Consider the following 25,203-nt stretch of genomic DNA (forward strand, 5'->3'; position numbering starts at 1 on the left):
TATACTAAAAAAAAATAAAAAGGTGTGAAAAAATAATTTGAAGTGTGTGAATATCACATTATTTTAGCATTCTCAAAACACGAGCTAACATAGCACATGTTATAATAAAAATGAAGAGAATGAAAAAACACCACTTTCTCCACTTGTATATGACAAATAGTGTACCGCTTAATGTACAAAGAAAAATCTCTTCAAAAAGTGCACTTGTTTAATATAACTTCACCACATGATAATTTGTGGAACTAGGATTCTCTCTCATCCTCTTTCCTCCCCTCCTCTCACATTCTCTATTTTGTCTTTCTTTTACATTCGGACTTTCCAAGGGATGAGACAATGAATGAGGAAAAAGTCTCTGATTTTTAAATTTGTAAAGACGGAATATGATCCTCTCTGAATCCTCTTTGTGAGGATTCAGATGATCAATCAATTGTGTCCATTCATCATACATCATGCGGCTAGAAATCAAAATTTTAATTTAAAATTGAATATAAATAGTACTTAATGAAAACTAGCCGCATAATGTATGATAAACAGACATGATTGATTGATCATCGAATCCCCACAAAAAGAATCCAAAAAGGATCCTTTTCCCGTAAAAAGGATTTGGATCCTCGTTGGATCCCCTGCCTGGGGATCCTAGGGATCAAAGCACGTGGACCATTGATAAAAAATTGTGCGGCCACAATTAAATGCTTTTTGTAATTTTAAAAGGAAAGCAACCTCGTTTTGCGTGAAAATATAAAAAAAAAAAAAAAAAATTGTGGCCGCACGATTTTTGATCAATGGTCCACGTACGTTGATCCCTAGGGAGGGGATCCGACGAGGATCCAAATCCCCGTAAAATCTATCTTTCGCTCTTATAAAGGTTTACACTACTCACTTTACTTAATATATTAATATTATTATGTTATTAAAATAATAAGAAGTAGGTAAATAAAAAATTTCCTTGGAACTCTTTGACTCATCTCTTTAAAAGACAATTTTCAATCATTTCAAATAAACTATAAAGACTGCTAGATCCTCTTTCTATCTCCTAATCGAGTGATTTCAGTATCGTATTTTTACTTCTCACACAATTTGATCAATTTTTGTCCATTAACCCTCAATTCATTTGATAAAACGACCGAAAATTGTGATTGGTGTGACAAGTGAAAGAATAGCACCACCCTTTCAGTATTCCTTGTCAGATACTACCTTTTGAAAAACAAGAAAAATTGAATCTTAACAGTTGGTATACATTGCTATTGGTTTATACATATTCTGAATGCAAAGGAACTCAGGCGAAATTTTTGCCCCCATCTGTGGCAGGGGCACCAAAACTAGTTCACACCACTAATAGTTCAAAGGGCATAGATGTCGAAAGATGTTATAGGGAAGATCAACCGCTTAAATCGTAGTACGCATAGAACAATATTAGCTTTTGCCTAATACGTAATGAACAAAGTCACAAGACTACTAACAGTTCCTGACACACTCTGACCCAGAAAGTTCACTTGGACCCTGAATCGAGCTGTGCTGGCCGACACCTAAAAGGTGACGAAGCCATAAAATGTGATAGAGTGTACAAAAATGTGAATAATTTGAACCTAAAAATTTTAAATACTAGAGTGCGTTGTGAGCGGGAGCAAATCCATTTCACACACGACGTCAGAGCATAAGTAAGGTACAGAAGTGTGGGTAAGAATCATACCCTCAGAATTATCCATCAATACTAAGATTCGCCACATATCCTTGTCGATACAAACTCAGCAGCCAAAACCTAGAGGGCACCAAACAGAGAGTGTGAGTGAGCAATAAAACCAAACTTCCCAAAGTTATTACCTCTCTGAAAGTAATGCCCCTCAATGTAAAACCCGTATCGTTTTTCATAAGACAGTACAACATATATACATATATCCAAACCATACTAAAAAATGGCCAAAACCACGTTTTGCCATGTCCATTAACTCCACCATGCATTAATAAGTACGCCAAATGAACTTAATCAATACAAAATGATATATCAGTCGGAGTCATCTAATGTGACATGTACGACTGCACCCATATCTCATCAATCAATGCTAACACATAAGTCGGAGTCACCTCTAGTGACCTGTACGACTTATCCATATCTCATCAATCAATGCTAGCATGTAAGTCGGAGTCACCTAATGTGACATGTACGACTGCACCCATATCTTATCAATCAATGCTAGCACATAAGTCGAAGTCACCTCTAGTGACCTGTACGACTTATCCATATCTCATCACATATCTCATCAATCATGCTAGCCAATAACTCAATAACATGCTAGCCAATAGCTCAATAAGTATACCTGCACACGAGTCGGAACCACCTAAAGTGGTCTGTACGATAAGACTGGGTGTAAATAAATACGCTTAAGTGCTACAATCACGTGAAGACTGTGCGAATAATCGCGGGTCACCTACGAGTCGGAACCACCTAAAGTGGTCTGTACAACAGGACTGTGCACCTACCTTGGATCCAAGGTGAGCGTAAGGTGTGGGAGGTGAACATCACGTGAAGGACTGTGCCCTGGCCACGAGAGAGAGCACGAACACCAGGGTGCAGGTTTATGAGCTATAATATATCTCAACACAATCATACTCACTACCATTACTATCATCAACATGTACTCACCTGAAGCTTACCTGGGCGTGTGCAGCATCATTTAGCACTTCAAAGCATTCACAATAGTTAGGTTCAGGTAATGTCCATATGAATATGCCATGATGCAATCTAAACCCAAACATTTCATGATATTCCCAAAATATATAATACGGCGTAACATGTACAATCAGTAACACCCTACTCCCAAACAATTTACTTTTGAGAGTAATCATCAGTGATAAGCCCAATTAGAGACTAGTTAAATTAACTGTCATTACTTACCTTTCCTTACTTCAATTTCTTGATTCTTCACGCATTGATTTATGATCAACATTTAATCACCAAATCATAAAGCTAAATCTCACACTTCCTACCAATGTCCCTCACATTGCTCAATTCACTAAACAAGGCTATTGTCTCAATTATTTAATCTCATTTATTATATGGTTGCATCTAGTGTCTTGTTAGATTGCCTACATACCCTAAACAGGGATCAAGCCATTCGTAGTTCGCAATGATTAATTGTAAGTAACAAGCATAGATCACTTTAGAAGTGTTTGTGGAATTATCAATTATATGCCTATGAAGGAAAAAGACCCACTCACCTGGAGTCCACGCTATGATTATCTTGCATGCACATCGAGACATCACGATCTATCGTCGCCTGTGACCAATTATCAAATCACATCTCAAAGTTCTTACCGATAGAATACATAATTTACATAAAACATATCCTCAAGGACCTTCAAGACTAATTTGAGACCCATTGACCAAAAGTCAACCGTCGATCTTTGATCGACGTTAGGGTCTACAACCCTGTATAACTCGATTCGGAAGATCCGTATATCAGATTTCCAATCTGTAACTTTCAAAGATCCACATTATGCTTCTAGAATAGCATACTAAGATTTTATTACGATCCAACGATTGGATCCTCGCCAATTCCCAAAACTGATTAGCGGTTAGCGTTTTATTTTATGAACTTACAAATCCAATTCGAAAAGATCTGTACGTCGGATTCCCAATCTGTAAGTTTCTACATGCTTCAAATATTATGTACTACAATGTAACAAAGTTTGGTGATGATCCAACGGTTGGATCGTCGATTCACATAAATACCTATTAATGTATCATAGAGAATTTAGGTTCCAACGGTCAACCTACGTCATTCAAATATCAAGACATTTAACATAGCCTAAAAATAGCATTGGCGGCCCACTGGCCATGCACCGCCGCACGCCCTGCCGTGGGTGGCAGTCGGCCACCCCGACTTGTCGGAAAATCCAACTATTTCTAAAAATTACCAAAATTTACAGAAATGAAGATCTCAAAGAGAGTAACAACTTCCATATCTGCCACAAAGTCCAAAAGTGGATGGAAGATTGTCAATTTTGCCCATGAAGTCGCGGATGCCTAAAGCTTCTTGGTGTCGATTCGTCGTCTACAGTGGTCCAACGGGGTCAAGGTTGGTTGGGTTTTGCTCCTGGGAGGATGGGCTAAAAAGCCCAGGTGGTGGCATCGGCCATCACTTTGCCGATTTACCGGAAAATAAAAAAGGGTGGCCGAAGCACCGTGAGAACCGTCAACTTTCGTGGCCTCAAACCGCCACATACTGTGGTTAATCAAGGTGGTTCTTGGGTGGGTTTTGTAGAGGGGAATGAGAGCTTCAAGATGGTGGTGGTGGCGTCGAAAAACTCCACCGGAGTTGACTGGAATCGGCCTTGGAAAATGGGTGGTCGCGAGTGGAAAAACCCACGAGAAAGTTGGGAGCTTTTTTTTTTTTTTTTTTTCTTTTCGTCTTTCTTTCTGATTTCTCATTGGTCCTCCATCCCTTTTAATTTGATTGGTCCATTTTTCTCTTTACTTAAGGATGATTAGTTAGCCTTCCCACAAGGTGGGAGTTCAAATAATTTAACTACCTTTAAATAACCAACTTCAAACGTCTGTAATTATACCGTTATAATTCGGCCTCGCAAACGGCTTTCGCCTATGCGTTCGTAGTGGCAAGTACTACGAGGATATGCTAAAAGAATAAGTCATACGTCACTCTAACCTGTGATCAACAGAAGTCAAAGTCCTTACATCTAAGGCATTTTCGTAAATTCACGCTTTTAAAATTAATTAAAATGTAAAATTTGGGACGGGTTGTCACAGTTCCTTTCTACTATCGGTATTGTATCAATATGTTGTTAAAAGAAATTAACTTGACGCATATGTGAAATTAATTTAACGCTTTACATACTCATTTTTACAGATTAAATAAGTTAAAGGGGACTTAAATTAAAAGGGTTCTACCATGACCAGATTAATTCCCAGATGTAAGAAAGAACTGTTTTTACCATTTGTAATTATCAATAAAGTGAGGGGTATTTCGGACAAACGATACTAGTTTCAGATTCTCTGGGAATTCAGTTAAATTCTTGAATCCACGACACTCTCGCCGCCCAAAAAATGCGTGCACCTACGTCCGCCTCCAAAAAAAAAAAAAAAAAAAAACGCGTGGGGAGGAGCATGAATATCCTTTTGAGGCTTCCGGTTGTTTGGGTGGAAAAAAATCGACATTTCAATGGGTGGCGTTCTCTGTCGATCGGTGGAGCTCGTGAACGCGACGAGTCCGGGTGTGGATCTTCAGATAACGGAGGTGGAGGGCGATGAAAGGCAGGGCAGACTGATTGTTAGGCTCGGACCTGGGGAGAGCAGAGAGATCAAGGGCAGCAAGTTCATAAATCGAAGCTTAATTTCTCGTATTCATCGGAGCATTCATGTCACCGCCGTGCTTCCCGGCGGTGAACCGAAGATACTGATCTTTCCGGCTAACTATTTTGCTGAGAACGGGAAGGTCATATTCCGGCTAGCGGGCGAGGAACTGAGTGTTGACCCGGTAGTGATCTCCGATCTCCGTCGCTTGAGGTAAAAATTAATTTTACTTTCTGAGAGCTTCTACTTAACTGTGTATGCCATAATATCGATTCATGACCTAAATTGTATGTGTTTGGTTGTTAGGTTCTTCGCCTGTGTTGGAGGAAATTAAGCAACATTTGTGTATCGGTACATCTCTCTTTCGTTTTCTAATAATCTGTGCTTAACAAGTTTTGATTTTGTGCTTTGGTTCTGTGTTTACGGTTTCGTGTTTTGATTTTCTACTTTGATTCTGTGTTTTGATTGCACTTTGCTTAGCAAATTTAGGACTTTTTGTGTAGTGATTATGAGTTTTATCGCATAACTGAGCATATTTGGATTTTGTTGTTGTTTTCTGGTTTTGTTCTTTAATTTTGTTTTTCTGGTCTGTGCTTAGAAAGTTTAAGGTTTTCTGGTTTTGTTCTTTGGTCCTGTTTTTGTGTGTGTGTGTGTGTGATTTGTTTCCTTTTTCAGTCTTGGTGGTTTGTGTGTTCGATAGTTTCTGTCCTGGTTCTGGTATGGATTGCAGGAGTAGTGACACTATATGTGCTTTTTTAAGGCATAGCAACTTGGGAAAGCTCTTCTTTTTGAATTCATAGCTTCTGCTTTTATATTTTGAGTTGTATTGAATGTTATTTGAAAGTGGTACTTTGCATTCGAAGATACTACGTTTTTCTGGTGAGAACAGTTCCCACACCCAAATATTTGCATAGTTCTGTATGTCCTGATTCTGTCTTCCTTTCATTGTTTTCTCTTCTGTCGCTCTCTAGTTCTTCATTGGATGCCACTTTGCTCTCTGCTTCTTCAACAGATCTCTCCAACCCTTCAATTTCCTAGCACACTTCATTTCACAGCCTACGTTCTGCTTCCTTATCACTTCTGGTTCTTCTATCTGTTACCATCTCCTGAGTTTTTGTCTCATCTGTAAGAGGGGACAATATTTTTGGTTGCTGAGACATCTATTTTAAAGTTGGAGTAATATAAGATTGAGTGGAACTGAAAATGTATAGGATTTTGTTATTTCCTAGATTTGTTCTTTGATGTTGTCTTTGTATGGTCTTTTGCTTTGCAAATTTATGGCTTTTTTGTGTGTAGTGATCATGAGTTGTATCACTGTGTTGACTCGCTTGTCTCTGATCTCTGTATAGTTTTCTGTGAACTAAGTTTTGAGGAAATGGGTTTCGTTGAAAACCGTTCTTGTTCATTCAACTTAGTTGAATTTGTTGGGGAAGATTTTCTTTTTTCAATCTTGGTGATTTGTGTATTTGATGGCATCTGGTTCAGGTTTGGATTGCAGGAGTCTTACATTATTTGTCATTTTTTGAGGTATAGCAATTAGGGAAAGCTCTTCGTTTCGAATTAACATCTGCTTTGATATTTTGAGTTGTATTGAAACTTGTAGTACTTGAAAGCAGTAATTTGTATTCTAAGATAATATGATTTTCTGGTGAGAACAGATCCCGAATATTGTATAATTCGGTATCTCTCTTCTTTACGTACATTAATAAAAGCATTTTTGCTCTTTATTGTCAGATAGTCTTGTTTCCTTCATTGAAGCAAATCCCCTGTCCTATCTTCCTTTCTTCCTTTCTTCCTTTCTTCCTTGCGTCTTCTTGCTCTGGTTCTAAATCGAATGTCAACGTCTCCTTGCTCTCTGGTTCTTTATTGGATGCGGTCAACCTTTCCCAGCATCACTTTGTTTCACAACCTGCATTGTGTTTCTTTTGCCTAGTGCTTCCATCTCTTGCAATCTCCTTGTTTTTTCTTTAACAACGAATATTGTTCCCTCTTTAAGGGGGAGCAAATTGTTTTGTTGCTGAGAAAGTTAGATAATTATAAGTTTGAGTGGAACTGGAAATCGTATTTCACATTTGAATGTTGTTGTTTTCTTGTATGTTGTTGTTTTCTTGTTGTTTTCTTGGAACTGGAAATCGTATTTCACATTTCACATTTGAAAGTTAGATAATTATAAGTTTGGCTGTTATAATTTTCAAGCCAGTTAGGGTTTGATGTGAACTTTGAAATTAAACTTGCAAATCCATGATTAGTTGCACTTTAGTGAGCAGGTTGCCCAAACAAATAGCATCACTTCGCGATATCTTCGTACTTTGAAGTTCCTTACCCAGACACAGTTTCCGACCCACCCTATACATTGGTCTGGTGAATTTTGCCAATACAGGTCACCCACATTACTGACTTATCAGCTACACTCCAAAATAGCCACAACCATGGCTTTCTAAATGTCACACAATTCTTTAACTGCATACAAGTTTAGGGTATTCTTTGTAGTGCATCGCTTCGTCGACTGGGTTTTCGTTGCAAAATTTTTTGTTCGTTTAACTTGGTGAGTTGAGTTGGGTGATTTCCTTACATGGTTTCTTTTCTGGGTTGCAGGAGTCGTTAAAGTCGTTGTGCTTGAGTCATCAAGACTCCGAATACCAGCTTAATCTTAAGTTGTTTGTAAAGAAACCTGTATTGTTTGAAAGAATATGTATTCTAAGACTGAATTGCATGGTGAAAACAGTGCCGTCTTGTAAAAGGGAATTGTTATTAGAACTCCAAACTTTCTATAATTAGAAAGAAAACATTTATGACAATTGTAGAGTAAGATTTTTGGAGTGCTAATAACAATTCTCTTGTAAAATTCAGTGTGTTTAATAATGTGCAGTTACAAAAGGATTTTAGCTCTTGTTAGCAATATTTCAAAGCTTTTTATGTGGAACGTGCCCATGCCTGGCCCTCTGCCAGTCACAGAGGCCATGGATTCTCGATTCACGGTGCGTTGAGACATCTAGAACTGTCACCGGTTCCGATCACAGCATGACCGTCACTGTTTTTCTGGTCAGTATCTGACCTTCAATCTGTGTACCATTTTCTTCAAGCTTATGTGGAGAGATATCAACAGTATTTTATGGACTTAAAACCGAGTTGCCTGAGATCCCAGCTAGATCTCAGGTGGCAGCTCCGGTAAAGAAGTGGAGAGATTTTATTGTATTTTCAAAATACAAACTGACACACCACGCGTCATAATAAAAATGAGGAGAATGATAAGATATCGGTTCCTCCACTAGTACTATGATGACTTGTGTACCGATTTATGTACGCAGAAAAATCTATTCAAAAAGTGCACTTGTTTAATAACGCTTTACCATGGGTAACATTCGGGTTTTTAAATTGATTAGGACCATTTTTACCGGTTAAATAGGGTTTACTCTACTCACTTTACATAATATTTTACTAGCATATGGGCACACATAAAGTGCATGAGAATTTTTTTTTATTTTTGTTTTTGAAATAGAAGAGAGGAAGAGAGTGATAGAAAATGTGGGAGTGGGAGGTTTTTTATTTTTTATTTTTATTTTTTAAATTAGAGATATCTTAGAATTATATGTGGATAATGTTTTGAAGAAAAAAAAAACAAAATTTAGTTATGTGAAATTATATTTGTGCCCATATTTATTAAAGAATTAAATTGATAATTTCATAAGATTTTAATTGAAAATTAGTGTTTTATTAATTAGTAGAGATTATATTATTAAAAATAATAAAAAGTATGCATATAAAAAATTGCCTTAAATGTTTCTTTTTTCGAGGTATCTCTTGAAAAGACAATTTTTTTATCATTCCCAATAAACCATAAAGATCATAAAGACTGCTAAAGACCGCTAGACCTTTTCATCTCCTAATCAAGTGACTTCAGTACCACATTTTTACTTCTCGTATACTTATATCAAATTTTATTTATTAATCTTCAATTTATTTGATTTAATGGTCGAAATTGAAACGGGTGTAAGAAGTAAAAAATATTTCCCGTCAGATGCTACTTTCTGAAAAACAACAAAAATCCAATCTTAACGGTTGATATAGCCATTGGCTTATACATGTTGTGAATACAAAGGAACTCAGGCGAAATTTTTGCTCACCCCGTGGCGGGGGCACCAAAACTAGTTCACACCGCTAATGTAGTTCAATGGCGTAGATGTCAAAAGTTGTAGGGCAGACCAACCACTGAACACGCATTACGCATGGAATAATATTAGCGTTCGCCTAGTATGTAATAAGCAAAATTGCGGGGCTCCTAGAGCCCGACCCAGTATGAACGCCCGTTGCTGTTGTGAATCGGTGAACTGGAGGGTGATGCCACACACCACTCGTACCAAACCTGCATCAACATTCAGAGGCTTATTGTTCATATAAAACAAGAGAGATGCAGAAGCACCCTATTCTTCTGCTCAATATTATGCCTACGGACAATGGCCTCAAATCCTTGTAAACTAAAAACAGGATCGTCTTTTAACTGAGGTTAGTTTACTTTTTGTGTGCGTGACCCTGTTTTTTCTGCATTCCTTGTAAACAAGAAAGAATATTACCTTGGTAGGACTACAACACCGCCAAAAATGTACTTCAAGAGAAGCGCCAGGACTAAGCGTAATTGGTGTCCTTAGTGGGAAAAATATTGGGAACCTGAGGGTAAAGATAAACAGCACGTAAGCCATATAACTACCACACAAGTTTTAGCCATCACGTGTTTACCAATTATTGCATAACCATGAAAAAAGAACAGAACTAGGGGAGGAAATTCAATATTTTCTTCGAGAACTAACAATCGCAAAGAAAAGCAAGCACAATGATGACAAGCAGCAACCAAACAAGAAAAAGGATAGGACGGACTACATACCAGCTAAACATGTTTGGTGTTGATGTTGACGGTTCAATGCCAAGATGAACTTCTTTGTATAGTGTTGAATCAAAATACCCAGCGAATCCTGAAGGTGTAGAAAAGAGTAATTTTAGTGACCTGAAAAATAGGCCCAATGAATCAACAGTACAATGAAAGTAGAATTTAGTCATGTTAACAAAATGCAACGCACCGTCTTTTTCTTTCAAGACTATTATTCACCAAAACAAATACTATGAATATTAGTCACCTTAATAAAAAAAACTATGCAACCACATACCGTGAATCATGGCTGAGCCAGTATCACTTGATATTCCAAACTGCAACTTTGTGTACCGGTTATTGCTTTTGTCAGTTGAGTGGTTTGGATGATCAAACGTGAACACCTAACAAAAAATCCAGTGTTCGTGACTAAATGATTGCTGAATAATGACTCCCAATAGAATCAAGTTCATATAATTATTATCAAATCAGTCCAGTGAGAAAACTCACAGGTTGAGGAGGAGCAAGTCTTGCAATGTTGTGCAATTTAACAACATAAGCAGTTTCGAAGTGTGCAATGTCTTTATGCGACTTAACCTGAAAAATAAAAACAATAATTTACAAAGGAATCCTCAAACACATAGAATTGAACATTTTTTGGCACAAAGACACGGGCATACATCATTGTAAAGCTTTGAAGCAGTCACCGGTTGGATAAAACTCGTGTACCTGAAAAGAGGCGCATAGGCTTTTTAGACACACTAATGGAGAAAGCTCCAAAAATAGCTTTCAAAATGATGTACTGATGTTGAACATTTAGTCACCATGAAATCTGGACACTATCAAGATTCACGACAAGATATCCCAATGTCAATACTGACTTTTGGAAAGATCATAACAGGGAAGCAACATTGATGGAAAAAAAAAAAACACTACAAAATAAAGAAAAGTATACATACGATGAAGGTATTGAGATTCCATCATCCTTCAAAAGCCTCTGAGCTCCATCAAGGCACTCAGGAGACAGCTCGTTATCGCCAAAAGAACCCAACAATTCACTAACCTATTACACAATCAAAGGCATTATTATTAAGGAAACCCAGAAACAAAAATATGATTATTCATAAAATTACTTGCATACCAAAATGTCAGCTTTCTCCGGAGCATCCCAGTAACGCATATCACATGAAATTATGGTAACAATGTTTTCCCACCCCTCCAGTTTAACCAAGCTCTGCTCCAACAAACAGATACGTCAAAACAAAAAATGTGGATATGAAAAAACAAGGAAAGTCTGCTTCAAACAAATACCCACAAATAACATTTTTGTGTGTTAATGTACAGTACGACGAGTTGCACGTCCTAGAAACATTAATTTTACAACTTTAGAAACAAACAAGATAAAGAGAGAATTTGCAACTCACATGAAGTGTAACAACTGCATTTGGATTTTTTTCAACAGCGTAGACTTTAAGCTTGCGCCCAGTTTCTTCAGCTGCCTACAGATGAACAAGAGGAATGGGATCCACATCAATATGATCTGCCACATGTAATATCAAGTCTGAAGATAAACAACATGGTCCAAAAAGAAGTATGCAGAAGGAAGAGAAGGGCACCTGCAATGATGCCCTTACAAGAGGTCCACGTCCTGCTCCTACAACCATCAATACCTTGACACAAATGCAAATATCACATATGCAATGTTAGGATCTTTTGTCATCAAACTTAATAAAACACCATTCATGAGAAAACCAGGAAAGCAAAGTGACAAGTGGGCAGCATACGGTAGTTATTGACGATGCCTTGTCATCTGGAACCCTGTCCTGTAAAGCTTTACAAATTGCTCTTTGGAACTAACAAAGATAGAAACAAATTAATACAAATGTGAGCAACATAAAAACCACAGCCCCTAGCAATTATTTAACCCCATAGAAAAACTAGAGTAATGCGCATTACCATGTCTTCCTATTCATCAGAACCCAGTCCCTCCAAGAAGAAGAAAAAGAAAAAGGAAAAACATACACAAAGAAAGTCCAATGTTTCGTTGATGTATTTAAATATGATTATGATTTAACTTAATTATACTGTTGAAGCGCAAATTGCATATTAGAAAATAACAATGTAAAAATATCTGAAAAGACTATTTATGCAGTTATTTGCAAATGCACGCGCATACCTGGATATATTTCATCGTGTCCTTCTCAAATGTCTCATAGGTTTGAGCCTCTAGATTATCCATGAGCGGCTGCATTAGAGTAGCAGAGTTAGCCTACCTTGGATTGGCATTACAAGAGGATGGAAAATCACTACATGTAAAAATGAAATGTAGGATTTTTTATTTCAACAAAAAGGAAAAGAGTGATTAAGGCATGTACTAACAAAAATATACTAATACAAGAGAGCACTTGGGAAATATACCGTACCTGTAAGGGTGACTGCAAGTAATCCCTGTAACCAATCTGCCATACGAGACTTAAATGGTCAGAAAGATTTTTAATAGCTGGGAAAAAAGTTCCACAATCCAAATTCACTCACAGAGAAAGAAAGAGAGTGGGAGAGGGACCTCAAACCGTTCTTGCTCAGGAAGGGGATCCATCCTCTGGTAGAGATAGCCAACATAATCCAAATATGGTCTCAACGGATGTTTCTGGACACCTAGATGTCAAGAATAACATAAGACAACAGAACAAATGCAAATAAGGAACTCCACTTATATGGTCGGGGTAATGCCTTTATGAAAATACATTTTGTTAACTGAAAGTGTTTTCTTAGTCTAAAGTATCTTCTAGCTTGCCTCTTGATTTTTGTTCTGTATCAGCAAGATTAATAAATAAATGTTTTCCCATTACATTGTCCCTTCGTATTTGTATCTGATCTATATGAATCCTGAGGTTCAAAATCGAACAAAACTCATCTAGGAAATAAAAATAGCACTCTAAAAGACAATTTGAAGCTCTTGAAAAAGTTACATATATTGGCTTAGCTTTCCTGCCTCAAATAGTTCAATTACCTTACAAGTTTTAATGATGCAAGACAATGCACTTGTAAAACAGAAGTTAGGTCTTACCATCAACATTATTATCATTATCATTGGCAGCGATATGTGAATTTAACTTGGGAAGACTATGCACTGGTTCTCCTGATAGAACTATCTGCAATTAAATTTTCCATGATGACAAAGATTAGCAAATATTGCATGAAGGTGACCATAAGATCTAAAACTAATGATGTCTATGAAGAATTTTTGCACCTACAAAATCATACTTAAATTGGAACTTATTTGAGATAGTAACTTCTGAGCAATAACCAAAGAAACAATTTGAAAACAAGGTAAACAATAAAAAAAATGTTTAACCATGGGTTGTTTATGCTGCAATGCACAGAAATGGAGAACAAACTCCAACAGAACATAGAAAATACCATTGATAACGGCTTCATAAATACCTGTATAGAATGACTGAAAAACCCATGAACAAGCTTTTGGTGGCGCTTTGACAGACATGGATAGCCTCGGGCATTTGTTAGAAAGCACTGGCAATGAACAAGACCACTATTAGAAAATTACGCAACAATTGAACCAACAAGTAATCAACTTTCCCCAATACACTGACTAGCATTTAATACCTCAGTATTGAATATGGCTGCTCTAACAGATTCCCCAAACCACCGTCCAAGAGAGTTTACAGAAGGTAGAGAACTCCTGAGGAAAAATGAAAGTTGTTCAGATAAAAAAAGAAAGATGAAAGTTAGTTCAGGCACAATGAAAACGAATAAACACAAATTACCCAAGTTATAAGAGAATGGTCATTGTTACACTTACAAAACATCAAGAGCAACTGATAACTGATTGTGATGTTCACATAGCAGACGAAATGAATTCCAAATCTCCCAAGAATCATCCTGCAAGGCAAAAAAAAAGTTAAGAAAAATGAGCTTTATCATCTAGTATGTCAAATTGTCATTATTTTACTCACATAAAGAAGGCCACATTCATGCAGAAAGTTTAAGCCCCCTATAAGTTTGACTAACCTACTCAATGCACAATAAAAAAGAGGCAACTCTCCACACCTGACCTCTTTGGTATAAGACATCTAACAAGAAAGTCTGTACACAGACTACAAAAGAAGACTGAGTACTATACATCCCAACTTGTCATGCTTAAAATAGATTTAGCACAAAAGTTGTCATTTTGGAGGGTCAACCAGAGCCATATGCAACAGAGGTTGAAATTCCATGTATAGTGCAATATATATTGGCCAAGAGTCATGACATAAGTTGAAAAACCAGTCACTGGAAACTACAAGGTTCCACCAAAAGCAGGAAAAAATAATTATCAAAATGATAAACCTATTCTGAAAACTTATTCAGTAAGGACATCACTCACCGAGGTATCAGTGTTCACATCCATGGTTTCACTGTCTGACTTGACCAATGGAATCCGCAACCACAACTGCAATAGAACATAACAAATGGAAAACTGAATGAGCTTCAAATGTGGATTACACAGAGGTCGAAATATGTAAACTGATTTGGATTAACAATGGTACCTGCATACTGCTTAGGCCCTGTAAAATCTGATTTACACATCTAGCATAATTAGCACAGGATTTCCCCCTTGGAACTGGAAGAAGGCATGCCTGCACCAACCAAAGGATGACAATTAAAGGCCAGAAGAAAGTAAACTCAATAACCAATTTCCACAATCAATTATTAGCAAAGCACACAGAAAATTATTCAGCTTCGCATGTGGCCTATCAGATAGCAATTCAAATATTTCACAACAGTGCAGTTCCAATAAAATAAATAAACAAATTTCAATGCTATCAACCTGCAAGGACAAATGGGAAGCCCATGCTATCTCTTGCTTCAAAGTAGTTTCTGAATCGCACCGGAGGATCTCATCTTCTGAATCTAAGTCAATCCATGAGCTAACTTTTCCTGAATAAATTTAAATAATAAAAAAAAAAACACTTTGAGCAGTCATAGGATACAAGGAAATATGTGGTTGCAAAGTAAACAGAACATAAGCTTATCCCATCAGATTTAGTATTCTTCAGCCAAGATCTTAGTACAGGAAACATAAAACATAAGTTGAGTAAAGTCCATTAAATTACCAAGAGAAGACAATGTAACACAATAAAAGTCTAGAGAAGTACATACCCACGACATGACTGCTCCATTGAGAAGGACTCAAAACCAAGTCTGAGCCAGCAAATGGAGGAACACCAGATACACCACTGTCTTTTTGCATTAAACTTGGTCGATAAGCAGGATCCATCTACATCATGAAGTTGGAAAAAATATCACCACCCCTTGTCCAAGTTGTGGATCAAAGAAAGCGAAAGGGGAAAAGAATGATCATGCACATACAAAACACTTAGCAGTACAAACAATTTGTTGAGCAGAAGTCAGAAAATTAACACAACATGAATATGTAATGCATTTGACATTACACTCAATACCAAACAAGCAATAAGATAAAGACCTTTGTAGCTCAAAGGAAAGTCCTTATAGCCACCAAAGATAAGAAATACGAAGGTGTCACAAATTTAACAATGTAGTTAATAGCCTAAAGATGAAACCAGAGGTTACAGTTCATCATTAAAGACCACCAACAGAGCCTTACTTTCAGTGAGCTTACTGACCATTCACACAAAATAGAAGCCATCTCTGGCTATATGTGACTGGCTAATTAGCCACCATTTCCAAAGAAATTGCCCAAACGCCTATAAAACAAGTCGGTCAGACAACACATTAACATTAACTAAGAAATTCATACCCACAAATAATTGACAAGCAAATAATCAATATTTTCGATCATTTCAATTGGAAATTGATACTAATGTAGTTAGTGGCCGTAGACTGAAGCTCTAATGTCAGGAGCTGCACAAACATCAGTCACCAACGTGGCATTGCTATGGGTGAGCTTACTGACCATTCACACCAAAAAAGCAGCTGAAAGCCGATTATGTGACTGGCTAATTGGCCACCATACAAGAATTACTATAAAATAAAAAATAAAAAAAAATAAAAAAGAAGAAGAAGAAGAAAAGAAGCTTCAATTGACTATTTCGATCATTCCTCAACATAAACAACTATGCAAGTCGTACCAGCAAACAATTGACAAGTGAATTATCGACATTTCCAAAAAATTTAAGTCTAATTTGACACTAGTGTCGTTAGTGGCCGTAGAGTGAAGCTGCATAGTCGAGCAGGCGCACGAGCAACAGCCACCAACCCGGCATTGCTATCGGTGAGCTTACTGACCATTCGCATCAAAAGAGCAGCTGAAAAGCCGATTACGTGACTGGCTAATTGGCCACCATTTACCATACGAGCATTACAAAACACAAATTCCAATCAACTTTTCCAATCATTCCTCAAAATAAACAGAAGAATCAATTGAAATACGAAATTTGAAAAAAAATTGGGTGGAAAAAAAGAAAGAAAAAAAGAAGAGAAATGTACGGACCAGAGGAGCAATGACGAAATCGAAGGATCCATGCGAGAGATTGAAAGCAAGGACGTGGGGCATGTCATCGTTGAACTCCGTCTCCACGCCGCAGTACCGAGACTCGCTCTTGTCTCCAGCTCTTTCGCCGAGCGGCATTTTATTCCACCGACAGAGGAGGAGGAGGAGAGTGAGGAGTGTAGGGTTTTGGTGGGGTTTTTTATTTGATTTGATGTCAACGGAAATGGAGCTGCGTCTAAATAGGGTTTGCGGAACTTTAGGACTAGGGTTTTTGGGTACACGGGTCTAACTTTATACCCGTAACGGGTTAAATTGAATTTGGATTTGTGCCATGAAAAGCCCAGTGATGATCTGGGTTGTTATGGCCCAGCCCTACTGAACAAAAGCCCAATTATGTGTTCGATTTCTTATTGCAAGCATGTCATAATCAGAACCGTTGACATGATTACTAAACGATCAACATTTTTTAATTGAAAATCATTTGGTTTTCCATATTTATCAAATAACTGGGCGATTCATCTTGAAGATCCTAATAGTTACCAAAATTGTCAATTTGTTCGATACATATGAATACCAATTACCAATTTGATTAATTTTTTTGCACGAATAATCTTTAAGATGTGATATAAGAAATAAATGAATTCAATTAACTCAAAACTAAGTAATATATTGCATCTTGAAAAACCTTAGCCCTGCCAACGAAATTTGGTAGTAAGCCAAGTTGTGAACTAGTCCATTAAAATGAAGATGCAAACCGTTATGCTTGTTTTCTTAATTACCAAATTATTAGCTCATTTAAAAATGTTTTTAAAATAACTAAAAACACTTTTTGCGAAATTAATTTTTTATTGCAAAAGCATTTAAATACTTTTTGAAAAAACATCAGATATATACTTGTTGCAAAACACTTTTTGGTTTCAAAACTATTTTCACCAAAATTGTCTGGAGTTATTTTAAATGCAATTACAAAAGAACCCCATGCCAATAAAGTATCCAGCCATTTAAAATTCATTCACCAAAAAGCAACTACTAACCAGCGGAAAGAAAATTGGAGGAAAATTTTAAAGATGTCGAATTAAAAAGTTCATCATGCTTCATTTTACCAAATCCACAACCACAAAGAGAATGTACCGAACAATCTCGAATCGCATCTACATGCATTTTTACTACATAAAGTTGCTCGACACGGAGCTTATGAGTATGATGAACGGAAGAGTACGTATGTAACAGACATCCCAGCGGCTCCTTTCGACGCCAGCACACTTCAAGCACTTCCTTTAATATTGGCATGTCCATCGAAATCGATTGCAGAAACCTGTCCATATTCACCCTTGATATCCTTTTCAGTCTCCTCAAAATAGTCCTCTCGTGCATTGTCAGCTAACATCAGGGCCACCAACCAAAAGAGCGATGCGTCAAGGGACACGAAAGCACCACCACCAAGGAGACCGGTCTTAGCAGTTGGGCATTTTGTTTGGAGATTGCGATGAACCTTTCTTGAGTGATGAAGTTGCTCGGTTACTGTAGGCCATAGCAACAGAGCTGCAGCTAGTCCTGCTGTAAGCCTGTGTAATCACACCACCCCCAACGCAACATAATTAGACAAGAGGGTAGAGCAGCCTTTTATGGCCACACTTTGGTGGCGTTAACAATATTTAAATTGGATAGCTACTCTAAAGCATAAGATGCATTCTACGTCACATAAAGCTAACAGATCCAGAAATTCTATATGAACAACAATTTCATATAGGCAATGAAAAGCATGATGACTCATCAGCGTCATAACCCTAGAACTGGTCAGAGTTCAAAATCTAATATAGATATATGCACAAATGTGACGTACAGAAAGAACACTCACAGAGAAATGTTGAAGAATATGACGAAACTAGCGCTTCGGAACAAAGCAGCTTGTGGAAGGGACTTCCCTTTGTATGGGTAAAACAATGACAAGAACCCAGCAACTGTAGATACCAGGAGGAAAGCAAAAGACAGATACCCAAAGACAACTGATGGATCTGAAGGATACTTGCAGATCACAACATCTTTCCCAACCATAGGAGTTCCAGCTGCTGGCTGTCAAGAGGTCAAAAACAAAGCATCCAGTTAATGAAAGGAAATATACAAATATGACTCGATGAAGTTTCTAAGCAACGATTTCCTTTTCTGTTCTTTTTTTTTTCGATTAACCACAATTACTCAAGCAATGACTGCTAATCGTAATTTGTTTGGACACCAATATGTTGAAACAACTACTCGTTGCACTTCGAATACCGTAGAGACACAACCAATTCCTCCAAAGTAGAACAACATTTAATCCTCCATTTTGAATCAAGGGTATTTTCAATTCACAACAAAACGATGTTAGTCGTTAGGGGGATGATGATTGGTTGGCATAGAACCCAAACCAGGTGCATGGGCCTGATTGCTTTCTGCCACTACGATTAAGCACCATCTACATTTTTGTTTTTTTTTAACACTTGATGACATGGTTCCGCTTCGTGAAGACACATCGAAAGGGAACATTGAAGATGACTTATGTAGAATATCATGGCTAAACTTTTGACACATCACATTCACTTAAGAATATGGTTCCCAAATTGCAAGTTGAGTAAAATTTACAGAAGAAGACCCCCTCAAAAACGATGATTCTTCCCTTTATTCGGGAAGATATTCTAATTTAATCAAAACTAAACAGCGGGAGCGGGATTCGAACTACTCAGTCCCCTACCACAAAAATCACCAATTTTACACAACAAAGCATTCATCAGGCCATAACTTTACAATCTTATCCTCACATGAACATGTTAGTGATGCGGATTACCTTCTTGTTTTCAGCAATAACTCCGAATATGAACGAGAGAACACCGAAAAGTGCCACTGTCAGAGACATCTGCTTCACGGTCACACCCATAGTCGCAAAATCACCAGCACCCTGACATCAAAACATAAAATATTCAAATTAGTATAAAATATTTCAAATTTTACTGATTTGAAACCAAAATTCAAAAAATAAAAAACAAAATCAAAATAAACTCGACCAAATCAAAATTGAACCAAAACCCAATTAACCTTTGAGAAACGAGGTGGGGAATTGAATCGAATTCCGAACCAATTTTACAAAGGGAAATGAAATTATCCCCTTCTCTCTCTCTAACTTTCTCTCTCTAGGGCCGCTTGGTGGGATTGGGATTCTCCGTCTGAGGGAATCAGAATCCAGAGAAATCGCCGAATGGGGGATTTTTAATTGTCTCTTTCCTATGTATTCGGAAGATTCCAAAGAAAAAACAAACGAGTCAACCGAAGCGGTCCTGGAATCCCTCTATTTTATCCGGTGCCAGCTGAGCTGTGTCCGTGAGAGAGAGAGAGAGAACGGCACTGTATGAATCTGGACGAATACGGCCCAAGGTTAGTCTCCTGTTGGACCCGAATGGTTATTTTTGGAATTTTAGGATTCTAAAATTCTAGATTGCGTATTGGAGGTCGAATCATGAATGTCAATTTGGCAAGATTCGTAATTAAAAAATGTAAGGATGGAGATTCATTGCGATCAACGTTTTGAAATGATGTTATGTACAGTTTAATATCGTACATTATTTGATAAAAAATCATCAGTAACAAGTAATTTATTAATTGTCATGGTAAGCTATTATTACTTATTATTTTGAAAAAAAAATAATAATGCTAGCTGGTTAATTACTATTCAAAATATGTTCTTTTCACTTAGTTAGAAAGGGTGGGCATTTAGTGATTTAGCTCGGGTTGGGCTTCAATCTGTTCGCAAATCTAAATAGAGTTGAGTTGGCGTTGTTGAAACACATTATCACTCAAACAAATAGGCAACCAACCTACCATATTATTTTTAGCCGTGTTCCACCTATTGGGCTTAATTATTGTTTTCTTATTTTTAATGTAAGTATGAGTGAAAAATGTTGAAGACTCGTATTATATTAGATTCAATCATGTAAATTCAATGTTGTAAATCACTACATGTTACTTAACATTAAAACATCACCATTCAAATCATACACTAATGCGCTAAGAATTGTTGAATTTTACACACACACATATATATCATTCAAATCATACACTAATGCGCTAAGAATTGTTGAATTTTACACACACACACATATATATATATATATATATGTCTATATAATATACATGTGTGTTTAAGAAGTGTTGATTGTGGGTGACTCAATTTCAATCGGGTTATAATATATTCAACCTAACCAAACTCAATCTATTCTAGTTGGATTGGTCGGTTGACCCACTAAAATGCACACTCCTAATTAGAGCATGCCTTTTTTATTTTTTTTATTTTTTATAATAACTTGGACATACCATTACATCTTGGACCAATAATACAATAATATGAATAAAGTTATTTACAAAGTGTTATATCATTGTCACGTCTTCAGCTCGCATACACAAATGTGAGTATAGTTCACATACATAAATGCAAGTGCAACTCATTTATATGAATGCGAGTAAAATATATATATTTGTGATAAGCTCGATGTCTGAGTCTATCACTCAATCATGGTAGTGTAAGTTGGCCGTTAACAGTGATCTAACAAACACAAAAGGATGAACAACTTGTCTACATAAAGAATCATCACAATCTTTAGCAGTAAACTACCAACACGGAACAACAAAATGAAATCAACATCTAACACTACATCCAAGTTTCAAATAAACAATGCGCTAGAAAATGTAATTTTCTTAAACAACAACATCTTAATCATTAAGCAATAGCCTGCCGGCAGAGATATAATTAGAGAATCTCCAATTTTTTAGCCTAAACCGATATATCCAAAAACATGCCTACAAATATGTTTTCAAATTCCAACTTTCAGGTAAAGTTTTAGGTGACAAAACTCTCTTTGAGCGACGGGTTTTGCATGACCAACTTTTCTCAATAAACTTCTGTCGGCTAAAGTTTTAAGCGACGAAACCACCCTTGACCCGACAAAAAATTTCTGTCCAACAAGGTGTTCTTTTTATTTTTTTTGTTGAAAAGTAAAATGCCACCATTTAAATAGAAAATTGAAATGAAAAAAAAAAATGCAGCAATTCTCTTACGCTCGAATCTCTCTACTTAAAAAAAAAAAAATGCTATTGATGTTACTTTTTTCATGGAATAATCATTTTGAACAGGAAACAAAAAAAAACCAAAGCGAAAAACAAATGCGAGGTAAGATTGATATACATACGTCGTAGAATCTCCCAAGAATTGGATATTTCTTTATCTCTAGATGCATCGATCAACCACTCACATGCAAAACGACATTTCTTTAAAACTTTGCATTTCTTAATTAATTTTTAATTCTAATATATAAACGTATTTTCCCAAGAATTGGGATTATTTAGATGTCCACAAGAATTGAGTGACTTGAGTCTTTAGTGGTAGTTCACCACAATTATCAAAGCAAATAATGGCCAAGAGAAGTTAAGACTTTGCATTGCTTCCTCCTGCTTTTTAGCATCACACATTTGACCCTTTTACGTTATGTACCACTAGCCTTCTTATACATATGTACACGTGTGACAATTGGTCTTTTTTTGTAATTTAAAAGTTAAGTTTTATTTTTGTTTTAGATCTAATTACATTTTTTTTATTTTTTTTTATAAAAACTTCAAAAACAGAGGAAGATTAATTAACATTTAAAACATGTAAAATTACTATTTGGGTAAATTACATTTTGCACCCTCAAGTTTGAGTGCAATTACAACTTCTTACAACATCTTTAAAACATTTCAATTTCATAACTTTACTATTATTTCATTTCAATTTCGTACAACCGTCTCAATTTCTGTTAGATTTTCAGTCATCTGCTTATGTGGATCTCATGGGGCCCATATACATGTGACACGTGGATTAAAAATTAATAAAATAATTTTTAATTATAGAAGGGCTCTCTCCTTCTTCTCCAACCCACCAGTTCCTTACTCTCTCTCTCTTCTTCTGTTGGTCTTCGCCCACCCCTTACTCTCCTCTCCACCTCACCCAATTTTGCTTGCATAATGACACTGTTGCACCACTTCTTCACCCACCGCTACCTCCAGATTTCAGGCTTTCAGGATTTTTTGGGATGTGGTTGATCTGCCTACGTTGTTGAAGTTGCTCAGGTGACCTCACTGCATCACCGCCCACCGTCACTACCAATGGCCAAATGGCTATAGACGCTCAAAGAAGACCAGGGGTCCAAGAGCACGAAATCATGAGCCAAGAAAGGAAGAAAATCAATAATTCAAAAGAAATGCATAGTCTTATTCTCTGCAAAGTGTTTAGGGTTGCGATTTTGTAGAAAAAAATGAAAGAGGTTGTGATTCTGGTGGTGAAAGGGATGAGGGATAAACGAAGAGGGAAGCGAGTGCGGATGGCCGAGGATTTCCTTCTCCCCAATGGCTTAGATCTCAATGCTACGTCAAATTTGGGGTCTCTGAATTGGTTAGCTCTGCGATTTTAGTTTCTGGCAAAGATAAATGGGCTTTGGTCGGAGTGGTTAAGGAGAGAAAGGGGAGGAAGATGTTGTCGACTTTGCCGTGGAAAGTAGGGTTCGAGACAGGGCTTTTCAATTCAAGGGCTTGGGGTTTGAAAATCACCAAGCAGAAACTTAGGCTTTGTTCCATGAGGAACGTTGGGTCGTGGTGGTTTGACATTGATGGGGAACAGGGGTAGAGTCGCCGTCTGAGTCATCTGGGTACGTCGGGTCATCAGAAAATAAGATGAAAAGTGGTTGTAGGCATTGAGTTTGGGGTTGGAGATTTTTAGAGAGAGAAATGAGTGAGAAAGATAAATGGGGTTATTTTGTTTAATTTAGTTTTTTTTAATGGATTTGTGATGTTTAATTGTTTTTATTTGCCAAGTCATAAAAATATATAGATTTTATATTTTCCACATCAGCATTTAACGATCAAATTAACGGTTTGACTAACGGATGTATGAGATTGTAATTAAATGATAAGTCAACATATGTGACTAAAATGTTTTAAAGATGTTGTATGAGATTACAGTTGCACTAAAACATGAGGGGGTAAAATGTAATTTACCCATACTATTTTGTCTCGATAGTTCATTATTCTTCTCTATTAAAGTGAGAACATTATAGGGATATCGAAAGCTTCACCATTTTTATTTGATAACAAATAAACTAAGAAAGGAATGTTGCAAGCCTAATTGATCAAACTATTCTAAGGGAATAGAGATGGGGATGCTAGCGGCAAGAGAGAGAGAGAGAAGAGAAAGAGTTCATTGTGAGGTGTGTTGTATTTCACCCCATTGTGCCTTTATTTATAGCAGTATGATATGTTAAATCTTTACCCTAATAGGATCACAACTCTAATAGGACAATATCTACTAAAAAAAATATTTCAAGATATCCCTAGATACACAAGGATTTACACAATCACATTTCTATTTTAAATATGACTGCAACACTCCCCTTTGAGTGTGTAAATACTCAAACAAAACTTTGCATCAAATCTTCAGTAGTTGAGGTAGAACAGTTGATGAAGTCGTCAGCACAACGGGCGAATGCAAGTCTCAAATTTAAAGAAAGTATGCATTGGTAGTAAAACTCACAAAATCTTGCTATGGTAAAACTGAGAAGTATGCATAGACTAAAACAAATGTCATAAAGGATGAAAATAGTGAACTCAACAGAGTATGATCATCTTAGAGTGGGTGCCTCAAAATCTCATTAGGTAGCAAAAACCCAATGGGAAAAATGCTCCTAATCGTAGGAAAAGGAGTACATTAAGATCAAGTGAGTATGCTTCTAGATACTCCCCCATGAGCTAGACATAACTTCCAAATAAGAGAACTAGAATCAATTCAACTCAGATAATTTACGCATACTGATTCCTTGGATGAGCTTCTTAAAAGTAGACTTGGGCAATGACTTGGTGAAAAGATCGGCCAGGTTGTCCTGTGAACAGATTTTCTTGACTTCAATGTTCTGATGCTGTTGTTGCTAGTGAGAGTAAAAGAACTTTGGCGCTATGTGTCTTGTGTTGTCTCCCTTGATGTATCCATTCTTTAACTGCTCGATATATACTACGTTGTCTTCAAAGATCGTCGTAGGAAGGTCAACGATAGAAGTAAGACCACTAATGCATCAAATATGTTCCTTGACTACTCTTAACCAAAAACACTCACGCGAGGCTTCATGCAAGGTGAGAATCTCAACATGGTTTGAAAAAGTCGTAACTAACTTTTGCTTAGTAGACCTCCAAGATATAGCGGTGTTTCCAATGGTAAAGACATAGCCCGTTTGAGAATGTGTCCATGTGGGTCAGACAGATATCCAGCATCTGCGTAACCAACAAGAGGGGACTCAACCTGATGACCGAGGGGGGAGGCGACTCCTCTTGAGGAATTATGGGTGTAAAACAAGTTTAAATCCGTTGTACCCTTGAGGTAGCAGAAAATGTCTTTAACACCATTTCAGTGTCTGTGTGTAGGCACATTGTTATATCTAACTAAAAGATTAACAACAAAGGAGATGTCGGGTCTAGTGCATTGAGCTAAGTACAATAAAGCACCAATTGTACTTAATT

At 36.9% G+C, this 25,203-nt stretch overlaps 3 protein-coding genes across 4 annotated transcripts; 1 reads left to right on the forward strand and 2 right to left on the reverse strand.

Moving 5' to 3' along the window:
* Nucleotides 1-1,099: 1,099 nt before the first annotated feature.
* Nucleotides 1,100-8,185, forward strand: LOC148695147 (uncharacterized). The gene is made up of 3 exons (XM_088698569.1): nt 1,100-5,521; nt 5,615-5,659; nt 7,904-8,185. The coding sequence occupies exons 1-2, from the start codon at nt 5,178-5,180 to the stop codon at nt 5,640-5,642; spliced, it is 372 nt and encodes a 123-aa protein (XP_088554695.1). The 5' UTR covers nt 1,100-5,177; the 3' UTR covers nt 5,643-5,659; nt 7,904-8,185.
* Nucleotides 8,186-9,299: 1,114 nt separating this feature from the next.
* Nucleotides 9,300-16,899, reverse strand: SKB1 (SHK1 binding protein 1). Of its 2 annotated transcripts, none has more exons than XR_015965341.1 (23): nt 16,642-16,899; nt 15,330-15,447; nt 14,998-15,107; nt 14,717-14,806; nt 14,554-14,619; nt 13,990-14,069; nt 13,794-13,869; nt 13,614-13,700; nt 13,237-13,321; nt 12,733-12,824; nt 12,593-12,628; nt 12,346-12,414; nt 11,954-12,022; nt 11,786-11,839; nt 11,594-11,668; nt 11,311-11,403; nt 11,129-11,232; nt 10,850-10,898; nt 10,680-10,766; nt 10,468-10,573; nt 10,188-10,307; nt 9,880-9,973; nt 9,300-9,671 (listed from the first exon to the last, which is right to left on the reverse strand). XR_015965341.1 is itself a non-coding variant. In XM_068456780.2 (23 exons), the coding sequence occupies exons 1-23, from the start codon at nt 16,777-16,779 to the stop codon at nt 9,588-9,590; spliced, it is 1,950 nt and encodes a 649-aa protein (XP_068312881.2). In that variant the 5' UTR covers nt 16,780-16,899; the 3' UTR covers nt 9,300-9,587. The 2 variants fall into 2 exon arrangements, 1 of the variants encoding a protein (XP_068312881.2); XM_068456780.2 differs by having other exon boundaries at nt 10,188-10,275.
* Nucleotides 16,900-17,716: 817 nt separating this feature from the next.
* On the reverse strand, nt 17,717-20,173 carry LOC137718020 (uncharacterized). Its single transcript, XM_068457542.2, has 4 exons — nt 19,711-20,173; nt 19,463-19,573; nt 18,500-18,714; nt 17,717-18,206 (listed from the first exon to the last, which is right to left on the reverse strand). Exons 2-4 carry the CDS (start codon nt 19,550-19,552, stop codon nt 17,906-17,908), a joined length of 606 nt encoding a protein of 201 aa, XP_068313643.2. The 5' UTR covers nt 19,553-19,573; nt 19,711-20,173; the 3' UTR covers nt 17,717-17,905.
* Between the last annotated feature and the right edge of the window lie 5,030 nt (nt 20,174-25,203).

This window comes from Pyrus communis, chromosome 8 (genome assembly GCF_041283825.1).
Source record: "Pyrus communis isolate YQ-2024b chromosome 8, ASM4128382v1, whole genome shotgun sequence".
NCBI lineage: Eukaryota > Viridiplantae > Streptophyta > Magnoliopsida > Rosales > Rosaceae > Pyrus > Pyrus communis.

Coding starts and splice junctions, on each gene's coding strand:
- SKB1 (XM_068456780.2), bottom strand. CDS start 16,779: ATGCCGCTCGGCGAAAGAGCTGGAGACAAGAGCGAGTCTCGGTACTGC. Junction 10,574..10,679: donor GACTTGCTCCTCCTCAACCT/GTGAGTTTTCTC, acceptor ATTTTTTGTTAG/GTGTTCACGTTTGATCATCC. Junction 10,276..10,467: donor TGGCTCAGCCATGATTCACG/GTATGTGGTTGC, acceptor CTACACCTTCAG/GATTCGCTGGGTATTTTGAT.
- LOC148695147 (XM_088698569.1), top strand. CDS start 5,178: ATGGGTGGCGTTCTCTGTCGATCGGTGGAGCTCGTGAACGCGACGAGT. Junction 5,522..5,614: donor TCCGATCTCCGTCGCTTGAG/GTAAAAATTAAT, acceptor TTTGGTTGTTAG/GTTCTTCGCCTGTGTTGGAG.
- LOC137718020 (XM_068457542.2), bottom strand. CDS start 19,552: ATGGGTGTGACCGTGAAGCAGATGTCTCTGACAGTGGCACTTTTCGGT. Junction 18,715..19,462: donor TTATTGCTGAAAACAAGAAG/GTAATCCGCATC, acceptor ACCTCTTGACAG/CCAGCAGCTGGAACTCCTAT. Junction 18,207..18,499: donor ATATTCTTCAACATTTCTCT/GTGAGTGTTCTT, acceptor GTGATTACACAG/GCTTACAGCAGGACTAGCTG.